The following is a 26,942-nucleotide window of genomic DNA, read 5'->3' as shown; positions in this document are numbered from 1 at the left end:
GCTGGACTTTAAATATGGCATCTAGCTTGATAAAGCAGCAAGGTGATGGTGTGGCGGGTGAATGAGAGCCCGCCCGCCACTGAAATGGCGCATGTGTTTCCTGGGAATGCATAACTAATGTGGTGAGTTTGGGATGATGCAGTGTGAAAACCTGCCATTATGGCCGATGGGTAAAACGTCATTTTACCTACCCGCTACCGCACTTAGTGCAAATCTGGGACAATTCTGCTGCATGTTTCTATGTAACTTGAGAGCAAGGCAGAGGTTTTATGAAACTTCAACTTTTTATGATGAAGTCCTACAAGCATTTGACTCTTATTTCAGTGTCCATCACAATTTAATAATAGAGATGGGTAAATTTAATAAAAGAAATCAAAGACCAGGTGAAAGCATGGAGTCACTCATAAACAATTGCTATAGGCCGGCAGGCAACTGCAATTACAGAATCTTAAAAGATGAGCTGATCTGTGACAAAATCGTAGTTGTTGTCCAAGATGAAGCATTATCAGATCTCTTATAGATAAGAGAAGATTTAACACCAGTAAAAGCAGTGTAGATTGAGAGGCAAATGGAACTCAGGAAATGGAATCGGGCATTTGTTCGTGGGGAAGGAGAGGTCCCACGGAGAAGATCGAATGAGACCATTTAGTTTGTAGGCCATAAGAGAAAGCATGCCAAAGCCTATGCTTGCAAAAATGGAGACAAGCATGCCAACCTCCATTTTGAAATGTCCTCAATGTTTTGGGTACAAACTGTACAAGTGAGTAGAACGTCCAGCAGGGTGCATAGTGCAAAAATAGGAAAAATAGGCCAGCTCAAAGCTGTTTGTCACTTGAAAACACTAACAACCTGTAAAAAGAGGGAGAAAATTTTAAAACAGAGCCACATACAAGAAGTGGAAGAACCACAAGAAAAGGGGGAGGGTAAATGATACTGAAAACAAGTATTGGAGTATTAAACTCGAAGCGGATAGTCACCCCACAGAGTTTAAATTAGACACAGGAGCAGGGGTTTCTGTTTAATCAGATGAAGTCAAATGGCTCAAACAGATAACACTATAACCATCATCTATTAAATTACAAAGTCTTGGCGGAACAACTAAAGTGAAAGGCCAACTTATAGCAAAGGTGAAATATGAAGATTGAGAATTCTCCAAACATCTCTATGTCATTTAAAATCAAAATTGCTCTCCCCTAAGCAGAAAGGCATGTCTAAAACTGAAATTAATCTATAAAGTGAATGAAGTTGCTGATGAGAACTACAGTAGTACATTTCAAAATGAATTTCTAAACTTGTTTACAGGCCTAGGGACATTGAAGACTGAGTTCTATATCACCCTATGAGCTGATGCTAAACCAATTTGCCTCTTTATACTGAGGCGGGTCCCTCACCTATTCTAGGACAAAGTCAAGGGTGAAATTGAAAAGATGCAGCAGCACAGGTTTATCACTACCAAATTCAGTAGAGGCCAATGAGCTCTTGATGCAGCTGTTGAGACAGGGTCAACAGTGGTGCTGGAATGTGGACCAGCAAAATGCTTTTGAAAGGATTAAAGAACTTTTAATCTCATCTGAAATCTTGGCACATTACGGCCCAGAATTACCGACCATGGTTGCAGACGATGTATCATCTATAGGTCTGGAGAAGTTTAATTTCATGCGTAAACTAGTTTATTATGCCTCTAAGTCACTAATAGAAACAGAACAACAGCATGCCACAATAGAAAAAGATGTGTTGGCATGCGAAAAGTTTTCAATGTGGTAATCTGATGTGTAATATACCTTTAAGAAGAATGTTATAATAGAAGATCACATGATCTTATTATCCAATGTCAGAGTAGCATAGGCTACCTTAGTAGTCTGTAGTCAGTAATGAGTAGTCTAGAGTAAGAGTCTGTAATGCAGAGACAGGGTTTTGTTTGTACGTACAAAAGTGTGCCTTTGTAAATAAATAGAATGTGTTCTACGTAAGGACAGTCCACTGATCTGCTATCTCTATAGTACCAATTTGGTCATCCCAAAACAAGTGTGCAACGCAGATCCATTAGTCCAACTAAACTAGTGACCGAGGATCCAACAAACTGGCAACAAGGTAAAAAAAAAACAAGAAATAGCAAGGAAGGATGAAAAAAAAGCAAAAAAAAGTGGGGAAGGAAATCAAGTGAATCGAAGTGAACCGTACCTCACATGGTAAATGTAAGTAGAATTTCCGTCCTAATTGTCGAAGCAGTCCCTTCGAAGCATGAGGCAGTTGGAAGAGTTGATCCTTTTGACCCAATGGTGGACAATCCTCTTATCTACATGTGGGAGTAAGGGTTATGGATTGATCCGAGGTTTGATGGCACCCAATGCCGTGGATTCGAAAAGCTTTGATGATTTAGTGAACCTTGTGAAGAATCATTATGAGCCCAAGCTCTTCGTAACAATGCAACAGTTCAAATTTAACTCAAGAAATAGAGCCTGAGGGGAGACAGTCGCTTGTTATGTGGCAAGTCTGAAACAGTTAAAAGAATATTACAAATTTGGTACATCTGTAAATGAAATGCATAGAGATAGTTTGGTGTGTGGTATAAATCAAGATTCGATTCAGAAGAGATTACTGTCTGAAACAAATTTGGATGCTCAGAAGGCACAGGAAGTAGCACTGGATATGGAGGCGCAGTGAGGGACTCGAAAGCTGTACAAGGAGCGCAAAATGGCGCCATCCTCCATGTTGGATGGGGAGCCCCAACCAAAAAGGGCGCAAAAATGTACAGCTCTGATGAGAAATGGGAAGCAGCCACAGCTTACAGAAAAATAAAAAGAAATGACTTTGCAGCGAAAACATGAAATAGTAACAGAGGTGGAAGCAGACAACCTTGTAATGAATTGAAGTTTAAAAAATGTTTTTACTGTCATCAATACAGACACCTTATGAGACATTGCAAGGATAGAATCAGGCATACTTTCAAACAAAAGAAAAAACCCTGTGAGATTCATAACATAGAAGGGGCTGAAGTAACAGATTCCGATACTTATTCATTGTATAATTTAAAGGTAGGAAGAGCAGAACTAATCTTTGTAACTGTGAGGCCTATTATTCACCCTATCAGAATGGAGGTGGATACAGGAGCTTCCTCTACAGTGATAGGTGAGCATAAGGAATAAGCAGGGTTACTGTACAGTATGGGGGTCAATCAGTGAAATTACTCTTGATGGTGGTAGCAGATGACAGGCCAAGTCTCCTTGGGTGAAACTGGCTGAAAGAAGTTAAATTGGATTGGAGTGAGATCTTCCAACTGAGAGCCACTGGGTTACCTGAGCTACTACAAAAATATGCCTCAGTTTTCCAAGATGAATTCAGAAAGATCCAAGGGCTACAATCAAAAATTCATGTTGATCCAGATTCTACCCCCGATTTATGAAGGCCAGACCAGTATCTTATGCAATATGGGAAAAGATAGGCACCGAATTGGATAGATTAGAGAAACTGGGAATAATATGACCTGTGCAGTTCTCAGAATGGGCAGCACCAATAGTCCCCGTACTTAAGCCTGGCCAAAGTGTTTGAATTTGTGGAGACTACAAATTGACTGTCAATAAAGCAGCTAAGTTGGACAGACACCCTATATCAAAAATTGAAGACTTGTATGTTAAGTTGGCAGGTGGAACCGCCTACATGAAGCTTCATATGAGCCATGCTTTTCAACAATTGGAGTTAGAGAAGGCCCCCCAGAAGTTTGTCACAATTAATACACACAAAGAGCTGCACCAATATACCCATTTGCCTTTTAGTGTATCCTCTGCATGTGCCATATTCCAGAGAACAATGGAAAATTTACTGCAGAAATTGCCTCATGTTGTGGTTTATTTGGATGATGTTCTAGTGACAGGACTCACTGAAAAGGAGCATTTGGTAAACTTGTAAGAAGTTTTGAAGCATTTTTCACAGGTGTGAGTGTGATTAAAAAAATAAAAGTACAAATTCCAAGTGAAAGAGGTAGTCTTTTTAGGTCATAGGGTAATTGCATAGGGCCTCCACCTGGTTGAAGAAAAAGTGAGAGCCATTACCAGACAGGTACCAGCACCAAGGAACACCTCCAAGCTCAAATCATTCTTGGGGATGATTAATTATTATGGATGATTTTTGCCTAATTTGTTGACAGAACTGGCACCCTTGTATTACCAACTCAAGAGAAACCAATGTTGGTCTGGGCAATCACTACAGAAAGAAGCTTTTACAAAAGTGAAACATCTATTGCATTCACCCATACTTTTAGTACATTTCGACCAAAGAAAAGTTAGCTCTGACATGTGACACGTCTCCTTATGGAGTGGGAGCAGTGCTCTCCCATTGATTGGATGGTGGCTCAGAACAATCTATTGGATATTTATCAAGAATGCTCAACACAGTGGAAAAAGGATACTCACAGGTAGAAAAAGAAGGCTTGTCAATCATCTTTGGTGTCAAGAAATTTCACCAGTATGCTCACGGTCATCATTTTACTATCGGTTCAGACCACAAGCCTTTGCTAGGATTGTTCAGCGAGTTCAAGGCTATACCACCCATAGCCTCAGCAAGAATACAGAGATGGGTATTGATTCTGGCAGCCTATGAGTATACTTTCATTCACAGGCCTGGAAATCAGATTGCATATGCTGATGCACTTAGTTGTTTGCCTTTGAAAGAAAATGAGGAGGATGTTCCAGTTCCTCACGAACTCATTTTATTATTAAACCTCTTAGATTCAACACCAGTATGTGCTACACAGGTCAGAGATTGGACAAGTTGAGACCCGGTCTTATCCAAAGTACGAGAACAAGTTCTTCACGGTTGGTCGCAAGAACAGGAATCTGACAAAACGAAACGATATTTTCAAGAAGATATGAGATAACCAGCCAGGGAGGTATCGTATTGTGGGGAGCTAGAGTGATTGTTTCTCCAAAAGGACAAAAGCATTTGTTAACTGAATTATATAGTGCACATCCTGGTATTTCCTGAATGAAGACCATAGCACGCAGCTATCTATGGTGGCCTGGAATGGATGGAGAAATAGAGAACTTAGTGAAAAGTTGTATGCAATGTCAGCAAATGCAAAAGTTACCTCCAACAGGGGTGCAATTGCATATTGATTATGTGGGACTTTTTGTGGGAATAATATTTCTCCTTACTGTTGATACTCACTCAAAATGGATGGGCCTATATGAGCTAAACATCTACTGCTACAATTGACAAGCTACGACAAAGTTGCGCCATCAACGGACTACCAGAAGTGGTCATATCAGACAACGGCATGGTATTTATGAGTGCTGAGTTTCACCATTTTATTAGCCTCAACGGTATTACTCATGTAAAAACTTCACCATACCACCCTTCTTTGTATGGACTGGTCAAGCGGGCAGTTCAAACATTCAAAAATGGTATGAAGTAATTAACTGGAGACTCCAAAGCGACCAAGTTAGCACGTTTTCTTTTCCATTATAGAACCACCCCTCATATGGCAACAGGTGTCACACCTGCGGAATTGTTATTGAATCACTGTCTCAGAGCGAGATTGAGCTTAGTAACGCCACATTTGTGGGGGGGTGGGGGTTGCAGGATGGTGGAAAGGAGTCAAAAAATTGGACATGACTAGCATTGTCGTGACAGAAAGTTTACCATAGGAGAGACGGTATATATGAAAACTTTTGGTGAAGGTCCTAAGTGGTTATCAGGCGAAATAAGTGCAGTCACTGGGCCTCTTTCTTACCACGTGAAAGTAGAAAACCGAATCATACGGAGACATATAGATCATATAAGGAGGAGAGAAACAAAGTACTAGGAAATGATTCCTCCAGTGTTCACGACTGCGTCAACATCTGTTGAAAGAACTCAACTGAGTACAGATGTGTCTGAAGGATCGGCTGTATCTGCAAGAGTTGAGGAAACAGATTTGTAGGTGCCCACTGAAGATCCTGATGTTCAGACAACATCAGAAAAGCAGGTTCCTGACATAACATCTGAAGCTGTAGAGCTGGGATGTTCTACACGCATAAGGAAACCCCCCAGGAAGACTGAATTGGTAAATTACTTACCTGTGCAAATAATTTGATATTTTGAGAAAAATTGTAATTGTAACTGTAAAATATATTGCTGAGTAAAGGGGGAGGAATGTGGTAATCTGATGTGTAATATACCTTTAAGAAGAATGTTATGATAGAGGATCACATGATCTTATTATCCAATGACAGAGTAGCGCAGGCTACCTCAGTAACTTGTAGTCAGTAGTGAGTAGTCCAGAGTAATGTAGAGATAGGGTTTTAGTTGTAAGTACAAACGTGTAGCTGCTGAGTTCCTTCGTAAATAAATAATGTGCTCTACATAAGAATTGTCGACCGATCTGCTATCCCTATGGTGCCAACTTGGTCATCCCAAAACAAGCATGCAACCCGGATCCATTAGTCCAACTAAACTAGTGACCAAGGATCCAACACTATCTTATGGGATTGCATTTTAAAATCAAAACAGACCAAAAGCCACTAGCTGCCCCTCTGAACATGAATGAAAGTGCAAAAATACCACCCAGAATCCAGCAGTTCAGCCTAAGATTGGTGAGATATGGCTCCATGACAGAGTGTGTGCAAGGGAAATATCAAACAATGGCAGGCACGGTGCCATGAACCAAACAAGAGGATTTACACTTTATCGTGAAGGTTGAAGCATATACATTCTTAATTACTCAGCACTTACCAGCTATTGCAAAAATGCTGCAGGGAATAAAAGAAGCCCAGCAATGAGATGAAGAGTGTCTTCAAGTCTGGGAATATTGTCTGGAAGAATGGTCAAACTATCTGATACTATGGCAGTACTTTGAACAGTGCAAGCACCTAACCGTCATTGACAACTTACGAGTCTTCAACGAGAGAATAGTCATACCAAGAGCACTTCAGCTTCATTCTCTTCAAAGACTTCACCAAGGTCATCTAGGGACAGCAAAATGTTGTGCGAGAGCATAGCATTCAGTCTAGTGTCCAAACATTACTCACGCTATAGAAGAAATGATTTCTACCTGTCTTATTTGTACCGTAAAGCACCAAGAACAAAAAGAAAACTATTACCTTCTACGCATTCCATTAAGGCCTGGCAGAGCCTGGAAATGGATGTATTTGAACTTAGGGGGAAAATCTTCCTTATTGTCATTGATTACTACTCACAGTGGATTGAAATAAACAGACTGCATTAGTATCAAGTAGTAGCAGTCATCCAATCCTCAAGAGAGTTTATGCAACATGTAGCATCACGGACATCGTAGTGTCTGACAAATGGCCCCAGTTTGAGTTATTCCACAATTGCGCAAATGAATTTGGCTTTGTTCATGTAACCAGTTCACTTCGCTATCCTCAAGAGAATGGAGAAGCTGAGAGAGGAGCATGAACCGTCAAAAATTTATTGAAGAAAAACAAAGACCTTAACCTAGCTCTTCTGAGTTATTGAACCTCATCGCTACAAAACAGTTTCTCACAATCACAGTTAGGAGACTGAGAACACAACTTCCATCTCTAGAACAAAAAGTCAAATCCAATATCACCACAAACGACCATGAAAGAGTAAAGCAGCGTGAGGAAGAACAGAGAAGCAACCAGGCTTGGAACTTTAGTCACAGGCATAGGGCACATGAGCTACCAGTGTTGAAACCCAGGGAGAGAGTATGGGTCCAAGATCAACAGAAAGATGGCACAATCATTGAAAAAACTCCACAACCAAGATAGTACAGGATTGAGACAGACCAGGGTTTCATAAGGAGAAAAGGCAGCACCTTAATATCCTTGGAGAGAAAGCCAATAGAAACTTGGGCTTTCAGATCCTGATGAAGGTGAAGAAAGACTTTCTACAAGCTCTACTGTCACCCAGAAGGTCACTCACTTAGACAGAAGGGAAAGTACGGAAAATCTTCGACCTCAAAAAGAGATCAGAATGAGATCAGAGAGATAGAAACTAACCCTGTGAAGTCTGAGGCCTTGAGGGGAGATGTAGAAGGATGTAAATATTATCGAGATAAAGACTTAGGTGGGGAGATGTAGACTAAAGGATTAACATCAGAAGCATGCATGATGCTGATGTAATAATGATATCAGATCACATGGCTAAGAAGTAAGCAAGATCTGGAAGAAGGAGAATCTTCAGCCTTGTGTAGTAGTCCAAATGTGTAAAACCTTGCCATAAATAACGAGGAATGGCTTTGAGGAACTACAGACTCGAGCAACATACTTTGGGATAATAGACAATCCCCAAAACCTCTGCCTAGTCCCCGACCACACAACAAAACAGCAACTAAACTACCACTGGTCATTAGTTGACATAACAAACATAGAATATGATAAAACAAATGGACTCTCAAATTATTCAATGAGTAAATACAATGTGCAATGTGGTACTGAGCCACATAGTTCAGTAAACTACCGGTTTCAATCTCTGGTCTGAATTAATTGATTTAAACCATGTTAGCCGTATGGAAATTCATTTCGGCTGCCCTAACAAAAGGAACAAAGGAAGAATTGCTGCTTTCAATTACCATCAAATGACTCCTGCTAGAACAAAAATAAAAATACCTGGAAAAACTCAGCAGGTCTGGCAGCATCTGAGGAGAGGAACACAGTTAACGTTTCGAGTCCGTATGATACTTCAACAGAACGGAGTGCATAAACATATGTGTCAGATGAGAGTACAATTAGGCTCAGCTCTGATGTAAAGACATTGATCCAGTCACCCCTTAATCTTCTCAGATTAATGAACAAATCCCTGATTTCTCTTCAATAATCGACTTCCTGTAAAGGAAAATTCTCCTAAGATGGTAAATAATAAAAATAAAATCATTCCCTATGGGTTAAAATAATATTTTTAGAATGTATTTCTTAATGGTTCATTACAAATTAGGCTTTTGCATGCAACAGTCTTTCAGAGACTTATGGTGGCACAAGGCTGTACGTAAGTAAAGTAGTTCCTATATTAGACTGTCAATTCCAGAAACTGAACTGAACCGAGTAGAGCTCCTAGGTCAATGCCTTTATGCCAAAAGAGGACTCTCATGTCCCAAGTGGAAGGTCTGTCCATTTCAATTTTCAGGCAGATCCTGATTTAGGCAGTCAGCCGTCCTCATTAATATATTTAAATATAGATAAAATAACAGGGTTATCACCCAATTTTAATATCAGTCAGTACTACCATGTGCCTCTTCAACTAATCCACAAACCATGGATAACATAGATCAGGCGATAATCATTTGCAGGCCATTACTTAAAGAGATCATATATTGCAATCAGGTAAAGTTGGAAGTAGTTCTGGCAATGACTTTCCCTGAATTATTTCTGGACATTTAAGCATTAAATATCTCCTAAGTTTAAGTCTTTTCTGGCTGTTATGATATTTATATTTCCTTGGCTGCTTAGATCTGCTGCTTCATTTACCTTCCCCATGATCTTTTCAGCCCTCCCTTTTAAAGATGTTGCTGCAGACCCACATCAGTCACTATCCTGTTGGATTCCACCCCTCCAAATGTCAAGTTGCTCATAAACAGCACAATTAGTACTGACAGTTTGCTGATTCTACTTAAATCAGGTTCACCCACGAAAATTGATGGGGCCTCTTGCCAGTATCAATGGGCAAGCGGAGTGGCTGTCCTGCCCAACAACCATTCAATGCATGCCAGATATAGAATTAGTCACAATGAATTTAATCTGCTACTCCAATCTGCAGACACAGATAACTTGTCCAGCCACCAAAAGAAACTGGACCACTTTAGTTCCTGAACTGTTCTAGCTGTTTCTCCCTAAAACCTCATAGATGTTTATATAAGAACACGAACATAAGAAATAGGAGCAGGAGTAGACCACATGGCTCTTCAAACCTGCTCCACTATTTGATACGATCATGCCTGATCTTGGGCTTCAACTCCATTTTCCTGCCCGCTCCCCATATCTCTTAATTCCCTGAGACACTAAAGGGTTGGCAGTGAGAGAGAGGGTCAGTGAGCAGCAGAGGCCATAAACTGGTGGGTTGGTGGTAAGAGGAAGGTCAGGGAACGGCAGAGGATGCTCAAAAATGGTGCCAATTGGGTCATGTGGCCCTATGTCAGACCTGGTGCAAAAGGGCTTTAAAACGACCAGCAACGCTAAATGCAAACATGAGTCCCAATAAGTGACCAATGTAAAAATGGAAGAACTTAAAACAACAGCTTTGCATTTTGCCCACTCTCTCTGACAGACACAAAATAATGCTATTTTAGCTACAGCGATTTGGAGAGACTATTTAAAGGCACATTTATCCTATCTACTTATTTCCATTAAAAATATAATAGAGGCTCTTCCCTGTTTGGCACTGGATGAAAGTTCTGCTTTTACAAGCTATCTCTCAGATGAGAGTCTTGGCCCATGCTATATTGAGGAGAGACAGAAAACTGCCAAAGGAAGGATGACTTCTCTCATTGCTGAAGTGCTCCTCTTTATGAGTTGATCATGGGATAAAACAAATGGTCTTAAGTGGAGATGCTCTGTTAGCTAGTCTATCCCATTCTCTTGACTAGGTACAATAGTTCTAAAATGGAATTGTCTTAAAATATGAGAAAGAAGAAAATATGATAAAAATTGCAAAAATAAATCAGTGAGGACTAAGCACTGTAATGAGTTAATGTGCAGCTTTCTATCTCATCCCAGTAGGATTGAAATCAAATCATGATGGAATAAAAGTCGCTAGTACTCGCAAGGTACTGATAACTTCAGAACTCAACTCCATGAATCATTTATCCATTTTCTCATTAAATTTAAGGATCCAAGGAAAAAGTTGTAAAGAGGAAATTTTGATTTGTGGAAGTATCGTTTAGTGTTTATTTAGATGAGAAAAATACTGCAATGATTCAAGAAGATGTTACATACAGTAACTCCCCATTTCAAGTTGCCCTGTTTTAAGTTGTTCCACTTTTACATCGGACAGTTATTGGGACCCATATTCGTATTTAGCATTGCTAATTTAATTTTAAGTCATTTTGCGCCGGGTCTGACGTAGGGCCACATGACCCGGCTGGCACCATTTTGCAGCGCCACCTGCTGTTCCCTCACCCTCCCTCTCACCACTGACCCTCCGTTTCATGGGCCTCTGCTGCTACCTGACTCTCTCTTTCACTGCCAGCCCTTTGGTTTGTGACATCTTCCTCTTCCTGATCATTCCTCTTGCCAACAACCATCTGGTTTGCGGCCTCTGCGCTCCTTGACTCTCCCTCTCACTGTCTCTCCAGCTTGTCACTCCCTCTTGCCACCTCTCCAGCTTGCAGCTTACCTCCTGAAAGCTGAAGCTGCTCTCCTTGCCTCTTGCCACCTTTCTCCAGAGCCCTTGCTCACCCCTTTTCTCTACAGCCCTTGCTCACAGTGAACGTTTGGGAGAGGGAAGTGGCGAATGGGAGAGGCTGCGAGCCGGAGGTATGGGAAAAAGAGTATACAGTGACTAGGAGGCTCAGGGAGTGGCAATGGCCACAAACTGAAGGGTCAGCAGCAAGAGCTGGCCTGGAGTTTAAATTTTATTTTAGAATGATTTAGTGTGTTTGCTTAGCTTGACCATTAGCTTTTTACAAACATGCATTCTACAGCAAAGCAACTATAACAAATCACCATTTTGTACTAATAAGATATCAGGAAAGAAGCCACGTTAATGTTGTTAACCTTTTACAAGTTAATTTGATATACTACTGTGAAGTGGTCACTGACTAGCAACATGTGATTGTCTTGGCAGAAAGTACTTAATTACCCTGTAATTGAAGACTAAGTAATTCATATTCAAATAGTTTATAAGAGTTGGTTTATATTTATTTTCCTACTGATATTCCTATGTTAAGATTAAAAGTCTGAAATTTAAGAATGCCACAACAACCGCTGTCAGAAAGGACCCTGCACTACCCAGTAGTGGCCCCTATCAGGCCTCATTACAGCCTTGGTTCAAACATGGACAGGAGAGGTGAACTCCCGAGGTGAGGTGAGGTGAGAGTGACTGCCCTTGACATCAAAGCTGCATTTGGCAGAGTGCAGCATCAAGGAGTCCTAGCAAAGCTAGAGTCAATGGGAGTTGGGGAAAATTCTCCACTGGTTGGAATCATACCTAGCACAAAGGAAGATGGTTGCGGTTGCTGGAGGTCAGTCATTTCAGTTCCAGGACATCACTGCAGGAGTTCCTCAGAGTAGTGTCCTCAGCCCAACCAACTTCAGCTGCTTCATCAATGACCTTCCTTCCATCATAAGGTCAGAAGTGGGGATGTTCGCTGATGATTGCACAATGTTCAGCACCATTTGTGACTCCTCAGATACTGAAGCAGTCCATGTCAAAACGCAGCAAGGCCTGGACAATATCCAGACTTGGGCTGACATGTGGCAAGTAATATTCGCACAGCACCAAGTGCCAGGCAATGACCATCTCCAACAGAAGAGAGCCTAACCATCGGCCCTTGACATTCAATGGCATTACCATGTATGAATTCCCCACTATCAACATCCTGGGGGCTACCATTAACCAGAAATTGATTTGGACTATCTATATAAATACTGTGGCTACAAGAGCAGATCAAAGGCCAGGAATCCTGCAGCGAGTAATTCACCTCCCAACTCCCCAAAACCTGTCCACCATCTACAAGGCACAAGTTAGGAATGTGCTGGAATACCCCTCACTTGCCTGGATGAGTGCAGCTCCCACAACACTCAAGAAGCTTGACAGCGTCCAGGACAAAGCAGCCCGCTTGATTGGCGACCTGTGCACGTACATTCACTCCCTTCACCGCGATACATAGTAGCAACAGTGTGCACCATTTTCAAGATACACAGCAGGAATTCACCAAGGCTCCTTAGATAGCACCTCCTAAACCCATGGCCACTACCTGGACAAGGGCAGCAGATAGTTGGGAACACCACCACCTCGAAGTTCCCCTCCAAGTCACTCACCATCCTGACTTGGAAATATATCACCAAAATCCTGGAGCTCCCTTCTTAACAGCACTGTGGGTGTACCTACACCACATGGACTGTAGCAGTTCAAGAAGGCAACTCACCACCACCTTCTCAAGGGCAACTACGGATGGGCAAGAAATGCTGGCCCAGCCAGCAAAGCCCACATCCAATGAACGAATAAAAATAAAGAACACACTGTCCATGACTGGCCCCGTACTAGCCTACTAAATAAAGGCACTTGTGTAGTACTAAGATAAAGAATACATCTTGAAATAATCTGTTGGCCAGGATTTTACGGCCCCACTGTGGCGTGTCTCCCCTTGGCGAATGTGGCGAGCCACTTAAATCACCATTCAGTTCAGCAGGACCGTAATATCCCGTCAGACGGAAGGGAGAGTAAAATCCTGGCCATTGTCTGGTGTTTAAGGCGATGTGTGCGAATGGCTAGATTCAATGAAATAAACCCTTACAACATTATCAGCCATTGACTGTTAGCAACAACTTTGGTTCAAGATTGGGTGATGCCGGAATTAGGAATAAAAGAGGCTTTCGGGAACCATTTTGTTTTTGTACACCAAGTAGAGGGAAAACAGATTTGATTGACAGATCCTCAGGGGCAAAGGGAGTTTCTGACAATATGGGGATCGGTTGTGAAGCTCAGGGACAGAGGCAAAATTCCTGTCGGCACGAAGGGTTGAGGTTGTTTTCTGCTTCTTCTGGACTGGGATCCATTGGAAGGCATAATGTTTGGTTGATAAGTGTACTTTTGTGTCTTTTTTATTAGCTAATTGATAAGTGTATTGCTGTTTTATTTTGCTTATGTTCAATAAACTTTGGTATTATCTGCTATTTCAGTTTATGAGTTTTTGCCTAATGGCTATATCTCAGTCAAATTAAAACAGTTCAAAGGATTAATTTGGGATCCAGTAGATTGTAGGGAACTAAATTAGCTCAAGTGTAAATTTATCAAAACACCCTTTTTAAATGGGGTCAGGGAGTAGCAGAGCTTGTGAGTTGTGTCGACAGGAGGAAGGGTCCGCAATGACTGGAAGGGTCAAGGAGCAGGATGTGTGGTGAGCGGGAGGTTCAGCGAGCATGATTGGCTGTAAGCAGGAGGTAAGTAGAAAGTTAGTGTATTTCTTTTATTTTTAATTTCTTTTATTTTAAAAAAGTTAATGCATTTACCAATATAGGGATTTAGCAATGTAACGTATTTCAACTTAGAGTATAATGTTTAAATGATCTTTTTCTGATGAGAAAGATCCTCCCTAACTACAGCTTTTGCAGTGGTTTTAGTAGGAAAAGTTGATTCGCTTGAAGTTGTTTCACTTAAAGTTGCACTTTTCAGGAATGCATTTACAACTTTAAGAGAGGACTTCTTGTATAATTGAACTGTAGCATATTTTTGCAAATGTGAGTTTATTCATAAGAAACCAGGTGAAAGGCCTTCCCTGTATTTACTATTAATTTGTCAGCTGTGTTGGCAACAAACTTGCTTGCAGCGATACAATAGCTGATTATGTTTTCTCCGTAACCTGGGATACTGAGGAATATCCCACCAACCACCTCCCTGGACAGTCCAAGCATCAGCAATTTATCAAATATACTAACTATGCATCTTCCTCCTGTGAGCTCAAGAAAATCATTATTAATTCAAAGCCTTTCCTCCTCAGACCACACGATTGCACTTTCACTCTATCAAGCGTCCTCCCCAAGTCAAAAACCTTATTGGTGAATAACGTTATTGTGTATTGGATTTCTAATTTTTTTAAAAAAATCACAAATCCTTTCTGTATTCTTATGAGACACTTCAATTATTTTAAACATTTCCACATCCTCTGTTGGGACTGTAGTAGTCTCTAGGCCGGGTCATTGAATCCCAAGATACACTTATGTCATTTCCTGGCTTGGAGACATCAACAACATTAATTACACAAAAAGAGGTCAATGCCCTTTTTGTAAATGCCCTAACTTCTGAAAAAGTTAGTTTGTACTTAGTTTTCCTACAAAATACACTTGTGATGGATGTTTTGTTTTCATACTCTCTTTGGCATTGAGATTTTTATAACACAGATGGCGTGACATCCATTAAATATTTTTTGCATTTGGATGAGATAACATCATGACACAACAGATTAATAAACTAAGAAAAAAAAACTTATGAGGATGTCACTAAAACTATAGATACACTATTACCAGTCCACTCCCTTTATATTCCACAAACCTTTGTTAGGTGCTTTAAAAATCATGAAGGGTTTGCAATGGCTTAGCTTCTGGAACTGTATTACATAGTGTTTACAGTGCAGAAATTGGACACTTGGCCCAACAGCTCCACGCTGGTGTTTATACTCCACACGAGCCTCCTCTCACACTTCATCTAACCCAGTGACACTCACTGCACAGCCCTTGGACTGCCCAACTTGCCTTTCCTGTGGCCCACTCGCTGAACCACCCATTCACTGCTGCCGCCTCCCTCCAGCTCGCTGCATGTCTGTATTGCCTCTCCCGCTTGTCGCTTCTGTCCCTGACCCTCCCACTTGCAGCCCCTCGAATGTGCTTGTTCGCCTCCTCCCTCTCGCGGTAAGGAAATGAAGAGCAGTAGGGTTGGTGAATTGGAGAGGCAGCAAATGATAGAGGTGGGAAGCAGAAGGGTCGGAGAACAGAAGAAGCGACAAGCAGGATAGGCAGCGAATGGGAGGCAAGTAGAAAGATTTATTAAGTTATTGAGAGTTAGTAAGAGGATTTTTTAGGCCAGTTAGGTTCAAGGCAATCAATGGTTTTTAATGTAAAAATTACAGGTCAGGAAAGTAACCCACCCTTATTATGTGGTTGCTTATGGGAAAATGATTTTACTTATCATGTTTTCATTTAGCACACTGATTCATTTATTAAAGGAGGAAAAATATAAGTAATTAACACAAATCATATAAAGATTAATATTTGTTGCCAAAGTTAAAAAATGAACTGCCAAAACCAACAACAGTTAGAAGACAAGGGTGCGACGTATAAGAAAAAGTAGAGAAGTTATGCTTAATGTATATCGAACCTTGATTAGGTAACGCCTGGGGGAGCCTGTCCAGTGACAGCTGCCCTGCAACAATTTAACACTGGGAAGAGTGTTAATCGTTTTAAGGCAAGACTTTCTTGGGAGGAAGTCCCGCTTTAGAGATCTCAATTACTCTTTGTAGTGGTGAGTTCCATATTTTAACCACTCTCTGAGAAAACGAGTTTCTCCAGAATTCCCTATTGGATTTATTAGTGACTATCTTACACTTAAGTTCCCCAGTTTTGGTCTCTGCCACAAGCAAGAACATTAGAAATAGGAGCAGAAGTAGGCCATTTGGCCCCTTGAGTCTGTTTCACCCTTCAATATGATCATGACCGATCATGGCCAACAAGTGTAATTTTACGCTTGAGCAGCCCGCCGAGCTAAAGGTTTTGCCCATGAAGTTCATTTGCCAATTACACACCCATTCTGCAAGTTTATTATTATCTTCCTGTATTTTGTCACAGTCCTCCTATGTATTAATTACACATTCCAGTTTGGAGTCATCTACAAATTTTGAAATTGTACTTCTGATACTCGAGGCCAAATGTTTTGTTAAGCAACAGTGGTCCCAGCATCGAGCTTTGTGGAAAACCAGTCTTCATCTTTTTAGAACCAAGTGAGAGCAGGCCTACTGAGCTGAAAAACAGAGAAGAGTTGTTGGAAGAATATAGAGCTGTGAACTGGGCCAAAGGCTGTAGAGGTTGATGACAGGTAACACACCACCATCATGAAAAGTTGGCTAGATCTATTCCACTGCTGTATTGGGGGCAGAAACCAGTTCAGAGAGAATTAAATAGGGAATTGTGGAAGAAATGGCATACATCTGGAAGATAACAATATGTTCAAGGATGTTGCAGTTGAAAGGGAGATTAGAGGTGGTAGTTTGCAAGCAGGGAATGGCTGAGGCTTGGGTGATGATAGTAGTTTTGAAGTTGAACTGGCAGTCAAGGTGGGGATTCTAACCCAAGATTTATCTGTAAACCTAACTCCTTACTATAGAGCTGCAAAGCCAGCTGCCATAACGTACTCAGTCGGTAGTAATTTTCCTCAACTTGGTTGGCCTCTAGTTCGTTTCAAAGCATACCTAGGACACGTGTAGATCAAGCTCAGGGGAATAAGACACAGAAGATTAGAGGAGTGATAGGAATTTTAATGATTACAACAGTGCTAGTTATCAGTGCAGATCACAGATGGGAGGTGAGCAAATTAACCAAATAATATTATTAATTTAAATAACATTTGTGGCAGAAGACTTAGCACTGAAAATGCTTACCCTTACCTCTCCTTATCCTCCGAATCATTGTGGGAACTAGCTGGAGTGGATTGCTGAGTTGAGTTACAGTGCATCAGTTAACAATTATGTGAGAGAAAACATTGTTTATTGGAGAGGCATATGGTCCAGACATTATTTTATTTTTCTCACACAATTTCAAAACAATGTGGTATATTGTAAACAAGTTTGTTGGAGAACAGTTCCAAATAAACAGTAGTGCAGAAGTTTCTAAATGTTGAGATTAAACGGAAACATATGGCATGACAAATGACTAAAGAAGGCTATGAATCAGATGGGTAGCTATGAAACCATTTGTTCTTTAAAACAGGGTAAGATTTCATGAATAGTGATGCAAACTTCTTAAATAACTTTTCAGAAATGTCACACTTTTGTAAATAATATCAAAACCCTACATTTCTAGAACACATGTAGTCTTCTAATTCTATATGCTGTATACTTTATTTCAAAATGTTGAAACAAAAATTTTTTGAAAAAAACTTCAAATGTTAAGCAAGTTTCAGCCTTGATTCAGTTGTAGTACTTTCACCTCTGGGTCACAAGGTTGCAGGTTCAAGTCTCACTCCAGATTTCGAGTGGCGCAGGTCTGCGGCTGATACCGAAGAACAACCACTGACAAGGTTAAGCCACAGAGAGGAGGATTTGTGAGGGTCTTGTTGGGGAGGTGATGGGGGGAAGCCTAATGCATACAGGGTTTTTATGCTCTACTTGTGGGGCCTGGAGGAGCACTCCTGACCCTACAAGAAAAGTAAAAAAAAATTCAAAACCTCTTCTGACCCCGGATCTTCTTCAGGCTCTCTTCAACTGACGAGAAAGCAAATAGCTATTTCCCGCTCAGGCTGCCAAATAAAATTGTATTTGGGGCTTGACGACCTCGCCAGACCCCAATCTGTATATATAAAAGAGGGCCCTGTCAGCTTCATGCAGGTGTCCTTGCTATCTGCTCAAAGGAACAGGTTAAATTCTGACAGCGTGTTCAGTGCAGGATATTGGCGGTTAGTCATCTAGCCAATTCAAACTCCCTACGTGTCAGATTTCCACCAGACAAGTAGGGCTAAAAACCATTCCTGTCATTATGCATTGAGTCAGCATAGCATCTGTTCATCTTTAGTCTTGACTGATGCAATGACCATTTCGTTGTTCTAATTTATTAATTCCTTATTTATTAGTGAACACAATCTACTGCACAAAATTATTCTTAACTTGACACTAGTTGCCTATTATCCATTAGGGGCTCTTTTGCTAAGTTTTCTTGATGCTTCTCAATTACATCAATTTCATTCAGCACTGAGAACAAAAAATGGAAAAATGATATACTGCACATCTCTCACTGACAAGCATGAAAATAGCAAGCCTGTTATGTGTGGTTTGAAGACAGTAGCCCTGCTGCAATGCCAGCCCTCCCCTCCCACTTTCACCCATCTCCATCTCAATTGTTCATATTTACTTGCCTTCTCTGCAAGAAGCTCTCGGATTTTGCTGGCCTGTACACGAAACTTGAGCAATTGTGACTCAAGAGTCATACATCGGTCTTTCCAGTCTACATCTCCAGCCAAGTCTGAACCCTCAGCCATGGTCAGTTTTTGTCTTGTTAAAAGGTAAAAATGTTGAGATCCAGTATCCTAGAAACAGTTCAAAAAGTAATAAGAACTGAGCACAAATGATACAGACTTAAACAAACTTTATTTCAACTCTCAGTAGTAATAAGGACAACCAAAGAATTGTTCAGCAATATTGTGGTTAGGCAGTCAGTACTGTGACACATTCAGTTTTTTGTAGCGTAATACTTTTAACTGATTATGGACACTGTGAGGTGTTAAGGAGTGCAATATACAATTTCATACATAATCCTTCCGAGGACTCAGTGGCAAACACATCCCAGCCCATGCTGGCTGCCCTGCAGTCACTTCACGTGAGCATTAATTGGCTGGGGGTAGGGCTTCTGTCCCTCTATCGGGCGGAAGTCCCACCTCAGAGAGCTGCTGACCAATCTAATTGGCCAGAAGCTACAGTGGCGAGGACTGAGTCTACAAGCAGTCCTGAGAGCCTAAGTCCCAGGTAAGTTTTGGGGGTCTCAGGTAAGGGAGGGTAGGTGAAGTGAGGTCTTGTTGGGGGATGGGCTTTGGTGGACAGAGGGGTAGGGGTAGGGGGAGGTGACGGCAAGAGCCCCGCAGGGGTCAGACCAACTCAATTTCTGAGGGGGCATGGTGCGGGTGTGCCTGATGATAAAAGGAGGCTGCTGTTGGAGGCGTCCCATGCCCCTTTCTGCCCGAGGTCTGAGCAGGGTTAATTTTCGGGCTTCCCGCCACTGCCCCTGAACACCTCCCGCCAGCCTAGAAATTGAGGTTGGGCGGAAAGCAGGCCTCTCCTGACCCAGCGTAAAATTACCGAGAGGTCAGGGCAGGCTGAAACCTGATGGGAAAGCTCTCTGTAAAATTTTGTGGTGATCCCCCACCTACAAACCCCACTGGCGGGGAATGTAGAATTCTGCCCAGAGTCTCGGTTGAGGAGTTCTTCAAAATGTTCTCTCCATTGAATACGGACTGCCTCGATCACTTCCATGCTTGGCTACAGTGGGATGGCGTCTGAATGCTTGGGCCATAGATCATTCTGACAGCACTGAAGAAACTGTGCATTTCGTTGGTGCCCGAAAGTTTTTGGATCTCCCACACTCTTTCTACCCACTATTTGTTCTTTATGTCACCGAAACAAATTGCAACAGACTTGCAACTCTTAACAGCTTCATAGTCTCAGCATTGTTTTGTGTGCACGCGACGGGAAAATGATTGTCAAACATTGCAGAGGAGTCACAGCCATCGAGAGATCGGGCTGGAGGAAGCCAGACATTCTTTTGAAGGAACAAGTCAGGAGGCAACAAAAAAATTTGGCTGTTCCTAAACAGAAGATTCAGTTTACTGATGGAAATGGGTTTGTGTGAAAAGTCCTCTTGATGGTGTGATCCACACCATTAGGAACGAAGGCAGCTTCATCTCTCTCCGATACCAAGTTATACTTCAACTTCAGCAGGGAGAAGTAGAAAACCAACAGGCGACTGACATGTCTTCATCACCTAAGCCTGCTGGAGGAGACTATGCTCAGCATCATGGGGTCAGTTGTAACAAATGACTTTGCATCTGATGCCACTGAGAACTTTTAGGATGACTGTATGCTCCTGCTTTATGGCCCTCTCAAATCCCACCTCATCTCCGCCTTGCTATCTGCCAAGAAATGCTAGCCACAGATTATGTGGCCACGGAGCTCTCGCATTTCATCCCACACCCACCTTTTCTCACCACATTCCTCTCTTTCTGATTTTCTGATTTCCGTTTTCCAAGAATGGCTGCCTATCCAGCCTCATGAGGAAGGATGACAGCTGCTATAAACCTATGAGGAAGAAACATTGTCACTTGATCTGACACTCTCAGCTACCAGCTCAGATACTGGCACTGCAGATCCTGTACCTTAGAGAATAGTGTAAAGTCAGAATCTGCATCTGGTGATTCACTGGGCTTGAGTGGCTGCAGCCAGGCCAGGGGTATAAGACAGTTCATTTGCAGGCTTCCCAGAGGGCAAGGTATCATATGAGTTTAGCTACAGGGGTCTCAGATGAAGACTTCAATAGGCCAGACTACAGGTGAGCATTGCTGAGCATGAACGTGGAGATGCTTTCTGCATTGGCAGGCCTGCCAGGCAGCTGCTTGTCACTGCAAGGAGCATGGAAGTGGCACAACATGGCACAGGACACTGTTTGGAGCCCATCCTTTCCGGCATGGAAGTGGTGGCCAGCTCAATGTGGACCCAGCCCTGATGCAATTTCTGGTGGCCACTGTCTCAACTTGAAGTGCAGTAGGCAGAAGCTATCTTGGTGCTGCAGTGGAAGCTCAGATAGAAGACATGTGATCCATGCTTGCTGCCATGCAGGTTCAGACTGTTGTCATTATGGCTGCCGATCTTAATGCTCAAAGGAGCATGCAGGCTCTGACAGCAGTCCAGTAATCTATCCTTCAACATATTACTAGGATTGCTGAGACGCTGCCCTAGGGGACTGCCAGTGGCTCCATGGAGCACAAACCTGTTCTATTTTTGTGCTCCCACCACCGTAACTCTGTCAGTGCCCTTGCTGTTGCCTCTCAGCCAGCCAGCCCAGACTGCTGCAACACATGCTGAGGTTTTGTGGTCCGAAGCTGGGTCTTCAAGGCCCAGAGCTTTTTGAGGTTGCAACACCATTTACAATCTCACCCAATGAAAGTCAGCAGCCTTCTGCCAGTCACGCTACAGCCACTGGGATAGCACTGCATAGTAGCATGAAGCCAGGAAAAGGTAGCCACAAGACAGGCACCAATGGAATACACAAAGGTGAATAGCTTAGTTTGATAGGTATTATTGGGTGTGTCACTTAATAACATTGCTTAATTTTTTTTGCCCCCCCCCCCCCCCCCCCAATGTAACCCATCTCCCTCTGAACTTGCAGTATTCATTTCTCTCAGGTCTAATCCTAATATTGTCATTAAACCTGCTGATAAGGATTGCACCATTGTTGTCTAGTGAACTGACCTCGAGGGGGCAGAGGCCAAATGCTGAATCTCTGACACCTCTGCCTACCTTCCCTGAAACATGACCCTACCATTGAAGAGCAAGCCATTATTTCCAAGGCTGTCACTGACCTAATCTTCTCTGAAGATTTTCTCTCCATGACCTCCAACCTCATAATCCACCAACCCAAACAGTCCACTTCTATCTCCTTTGCAAGATCTATATACCGATGAACTAATCGGGCTAGATTTTCCCTCTGGGGGTGGAAAATAGAGATTAGGACAATTTCTGGGTCCCGAGCCTGACTCTTAGTAGGATGTGTGATTTTCTTGGAGGCGGCCAATTAATGGTCAGAGAGCAGGTTCGCTGTCCAATCAAGGATATGGATGGGCCTTGAAGTAGGAGGGCCAATCAGAAGCCTTCCCCCAGCTTGAGAGGAGCAGCAGGCGTAATGAAGAGTAAGAAAGAGGTAGGGCTTTTCAAAATGGAAGCATTTTCTTTCCAACTTTTTAAAATCTTCAACTAAAAAATTGATTCAGCAGCCAGGTCACCACTGTGGGGTAGGGGGAGGATCGCTCTACAGATCGGCCTATGGCTGTCTCTGCACCCAGGCAGGCAGGGAGGGTCCTAAGGCTTGTTTTGAGTCCTGGCCCTTTAGCATGCCATTGGGTGTCCAACTCTAGACACCTAAACTGGCCCCTGCTATCTGTGGAGACCTGAAATCCAGTTGGCTGCCTTGAATTGGCCTCAATTAGGCCCTTAATGAGCCTGATGAACTACTTGCCATGTGCAGATGGGTAGCCCATCTCAACTGCCAACCTCCCCATCTTGCCATTGCAAAAATGGCCTGCAGGTGGGATGGAGCTCCCGGCTCCAGTAAGAGTTCAAAATCTAGCCCATTGTTTCAGCCTATTCTTGCCTCTCAGAACTGGCTTCACCCTATCTCGACTCTGTTTTTCTCCCCTTATCTAGACCCTTCTGGCCTACACCAGTGACTCTTCTAACAACCTCTACTTATTTAACAGTTGCCAGGCCTTAACTTTCTCTTTTTCTTCAATGCCTCTACACCACCATCCCCAACAGGACGGTCTAAGAGCTCTTCACTTCTTCCTTGCAAGGAGGCCCAACTAGTCCACAGCCACCACCACCCTTCTCTGCCTCGCCGAACTTGTCCTGACATTTAGCAATTCCATCTTTGACTCCACCCACTTTCTCCAAATAAAAGGTGTTGCCATGGGAACCTGTCTAAGTTCAAACTATGTCTGCCTTTTTGTGAGCTATGTAATATTCTTCGTTCTTGTCCTATTCAGGACACCCCCACCCCCCACCTTCTTACTCTTTTTCTGGTACATTGATGACTGGTACAGTGGTGTATCCTGCTATTTTTCTAAAATGGAAAATTTGATTAATTTTGTTTCCTTTGACTTCACATCTTTCATCTCCAACTTCTCTGTCTCCATTTCTGGGGATAGACAATCAACCAATAACCACTGTAACCCCTCTGACTCCAGCAGCTACCTTCAGTAACCTTCCCTCCACCATTATAAGGAATCTGTTTAATTCACCCAGTGGGAACTTCAGGACATTTCTTGGGTCTTGGACCATGTGTTGTAGAAAGTGTCTCCAGCTGCTCCAACTTGAGTTCAGGATTTCTGAGCTTGAGGGAAAGTTGGAGGATGAGAGTTTCCTGGATTATACATTCCAGAAGGTGGTCATCCCACAGGCATGTAGAGGTCAGAATAGTAGGTGGGTAGCCATCTGGAAGAGTAGGAAGAGGCAGGTGGTACAGGAGTCTTCAAGATGTGTGCCACTCTCAGATACTCAGTATTAGAGATTGCTGGAAGTGATGATGCCTTGAAGGAGTTCATTTCAAACTATGGCACCAATAGGCAAGGAACTGAACAGGAGGGAACAGCAAAGCGTAGAAATTCAGTTTTTATAGAAGATATCACAGTTAGGGGGATAGTCATTTAAGAAGGACTACGAGGAATGCAAAGAGAGGACTACAGTGCATATATGTAAATACAGAAAGTGTGGTGAATAAGGTTGGAGAGCGACAAGCACAAATAGCATGGGAATATGATGTAGGGGTACTAACGAAAATATAGCTTAAAAATGGTGAGGACTGGGCACTTAATATACAAGGATATAAATTGTTCAAAAAATGTAGAGAAGGGATAAAAGGTGGTGGTGTGGTAGTAATGATTAGAGAAGACATTGTAGTATTAGGAGGAGTGGATTTCCTTGAGGGGGCAAGGACAAAGTCCATTTAGTTAGAGTTGAGAAGCAAAAAAGGTAAGGTCACACTACTTGGGGTATTTTATAGGCCTCCAAATGGTAGGAGAGAGATAGAGGAAGAAATCTGCAACCAATAGGCAAGGACCTGATATGTGTATGAACTATAGAGTAGTGATTTGAGGAACTTTAATTATCCAAATATCAACTGGGCTAATATTAGAATAAAGGGTAAGGAGGGGGAGGAATGTCTGAACTGTGTTAAGGAGAACTTCCTTGAACAGTATGCTCTCAGCCCAACTAGAAAGGAGGCATTGCTGGATCTAGTGCTGGGGAATGAGGTGACCAAGTGGCTGTGGGGGAACACTTGGATAAAAATGATCATTGTTTCCTAAGGTTTAGATTAGTAATGGAGAAGAGCAAGAAACAACCTAATATAGAACTTCTAAATTGGAAGATGGCTAATTTAATTGTGATGAGAAAGGATCTAGCCAGGGTAAAATGGATCAGAGACTGACAGGAAAAATCCTAGTAGAACAACAGGTGATCTTTAAGGAAGACACACTTCAAGTACAGGCTAGGCACATTCCAACAAGGGCAAAACATATAGGAGCAAAAAAGGGTTTCTTGGATGATAATGGTAATAGAGATTATGATGAAACAAAAAAGGAGGGTGTATGATGTATGTCAGATGAGGTTTTCAAGTGAAAACCAGGTCAAATACAATAAGTTGAGGGGAGGTGAAGAGGAAAATAAGACTAGCAAAGAGAGAATATAAGAATAGAATAGCAACTAACATAAAAGGGAAGCCAAAAATCTTCTACCAGCATGTAAATAGTAGGCAGGTTATAAGAGGTGGAGTCGGTGCTATTAGGGACAAAGGAAGTGATGTATGCTTTGAGGTGTAGGGCAAGGCTAGAATACTTAATAAGTTCTTTGTACTAGTGTCTACTAAAGAAGAGGAAACTGGCAAAGTATTGGTTGAAGCGGAGATAGTGGAAACAATGGATAGAGTGAAAATTGAAAGGGAGGAGGTACTAGAAAGATTGGCTGTGCCTAGAATAGGTAAGTCACCTGGTCTAGATGGCATGCATCCCAGATTGCTAAAGGAGATAGTGGAAGGGATTGCTTTAATTTTTCAAGCTTTCCTAGATATGGAGGAGGTATCAGAGGATTGGAGAGTGGCAAATATGACACCCTTATTCAAGAAAGGGTGCAAGGACAGTTAGTCTAACATCAGTTGTAGGTAAGGTTTTGGAATCCTTAATCAGGAAAAAAAATCAACAGGTACTTGGGAGTGGTCTGAGTTAATTAAGGAGAGCCAGCACGAATATGTAAAATGCAGATCATGCTTGACTAATCAAATTGAAATTTTTGATGAAATAACAAAGAAAATTGATGAAGGGAATACGGTGGATATCGTCTACATGGATTTTAAGAAAGCATTTGACAAGGTACCACATAAAAGCTGGGTGACACAATTGAGGCTTATGGAATAGGAGGGCCAGTATCCAGTTGGATAAAAAATTGGCTTCAGGACAGAAAGCAACGAGTCATGGCAGATTGTTGTTTTTTGGACTGGAGGGTGGTAGACAGTAGTGTTCCCCAAGGATCAGTGCTAAGACCACTGCTTTTTTTCTATATATACACACATGACTTTGATCTTGGAATACAGAGTACAATTTCAAAATTTTCAGATGATAAATTTGGAGCAGTGGTAATAAGTGAAGATGATACAAATTACCTGCAACAGGACATAAATAGCATAGCAGAATGGGCAGATAAGTGACAGGCTGAATTTAATACAGGGAAACATGAGGTGATGCATTTTGGCAGAAGGGTAATGGCGAGAGGCAATATAAACTTACTGGCACAATTCTAAAAAGTGCGCAGGAACATGGGGTGCATGTACATTGACCTTTGAAGGTGGCAGGACATATTGAGAGAGTGGTTAGCAAAGTATATGGGTTTCCTAAATTCAGTACAAAAGCATGGATGTTATCCTGTACCAACATAAAGCTCTGGTTAGGCACCAACTAAACTAGCATCCAGTTCAGGAAAAATATGAAGGTTCTTGGGAGCGTGCAGAGGAGATTTACCAGAATGGATCTAATGATGATGGATTTTAGTTACAAGGTTAGGTTGGAAAGGCTGACGTGTACATGATTATGAATGGCTTAGATAAGGGAGACAAAGAAAAACTCTTCCCATTAGCTGATTGTACAAGGACTAGGGGGCACAGATTTAAGATTTTGGGCAAGAGATGCAGGGGAATGTGAGGAAGAACTTCTTTATGCAGTGAGTGGTAATGACGTGGGACTCACTGTGCAAGAGGGTGTTGGTTGTGGAAACAATGATTTCAAAAGGAAATAGGATGGACATTTGAAGGAAATAAACTTATGGGATCAAGCAATGGAGTGGGACTGACTGCATTGCTCCATGGGGAGCCAGCATGGACTCAATGGGCTGAACGGCCTCCTTCTGTGCCATAAATGACTATGACTCAGTTTCTTCATCTGTTCTGATGTTGCTAATTTCAAGAACAGGGCTTCCAATATGCCTTCTCTTTTTCCTTAACTGAGGATTCCACTTCACCATGGTTGACTTTGGTCTTTTGACCATGTCCATTCTATTTCCTGCAATTCTGTTCTCACCCCTTTCTCCTCCTCCCAGAACCATGATAGGGCTTCCCTGGTACTCATCTTCTACCCTACCAGCCTCCAAATTCATCAGATCCTCTGCCATTTCTACCACCTCCTGTGTGATGCCAAAAGACCAAATCCATTTTCCCCTCCCTTATTCTTTCAGCATTCCGAAGGGATTGTTCCCTCTGTAAGTAGCTGCTCACTCAATCACCTCCTCCCATTCCCACATCATCTTCCCCTGCAAGCGCAGG

The 26,942-nt window shown here is 42.2% G+C and overlaps 1 protein-coding gene across 2 annotated transcripts in view; it reads right to left on the bottom strand.

Annotated features, from left to right (window-relative positions):
* Window positions 1–26,942, bottom strand: part of plekhh2 (pleckstrin homology domain containing, family H (with MyTH4 domain) member 2) — a 160,512-nt gene that overhangs the window by 127,848 nt on the left and 5,722 nt on the right. The window contains exon 2 of one of the 2 annotated variants that reach the window (XM_041182916.1): window positions 18,730–18,900. In XM_041182916.1, the coding sequence (XP_041038850.1) occupies window positions 18,730–18,852 (123 nt within the window). In that variant the 5' untranslated portion in view covers window positions 18,853–18,900. Of the gene's footprint in view, window positions 1–18,729; window positions 18,901–26,942 lie in introns of those variants that run through there. The other variant, XM_041182917.1, reaches the window with a different exon arrangement.

This window comes from Carcharodon carcharias, chromosome 2, assembly GCF_017639515.1.
Source record: "Carcharodon carcharias isolate sCarCar2 chromosome 2, sCarCar2.pri, whole genome shotgun sequence".
Lineage (NCBI taxonomy): Eukaryota > Metazoa > Chordata > Chondrichthyes > Lamniformes > Lamnidae > Carcharodon > Carcharodon carcharias.
This window is presented reverse-complemented; position numbering and strand designations above follow the sequence as displayed.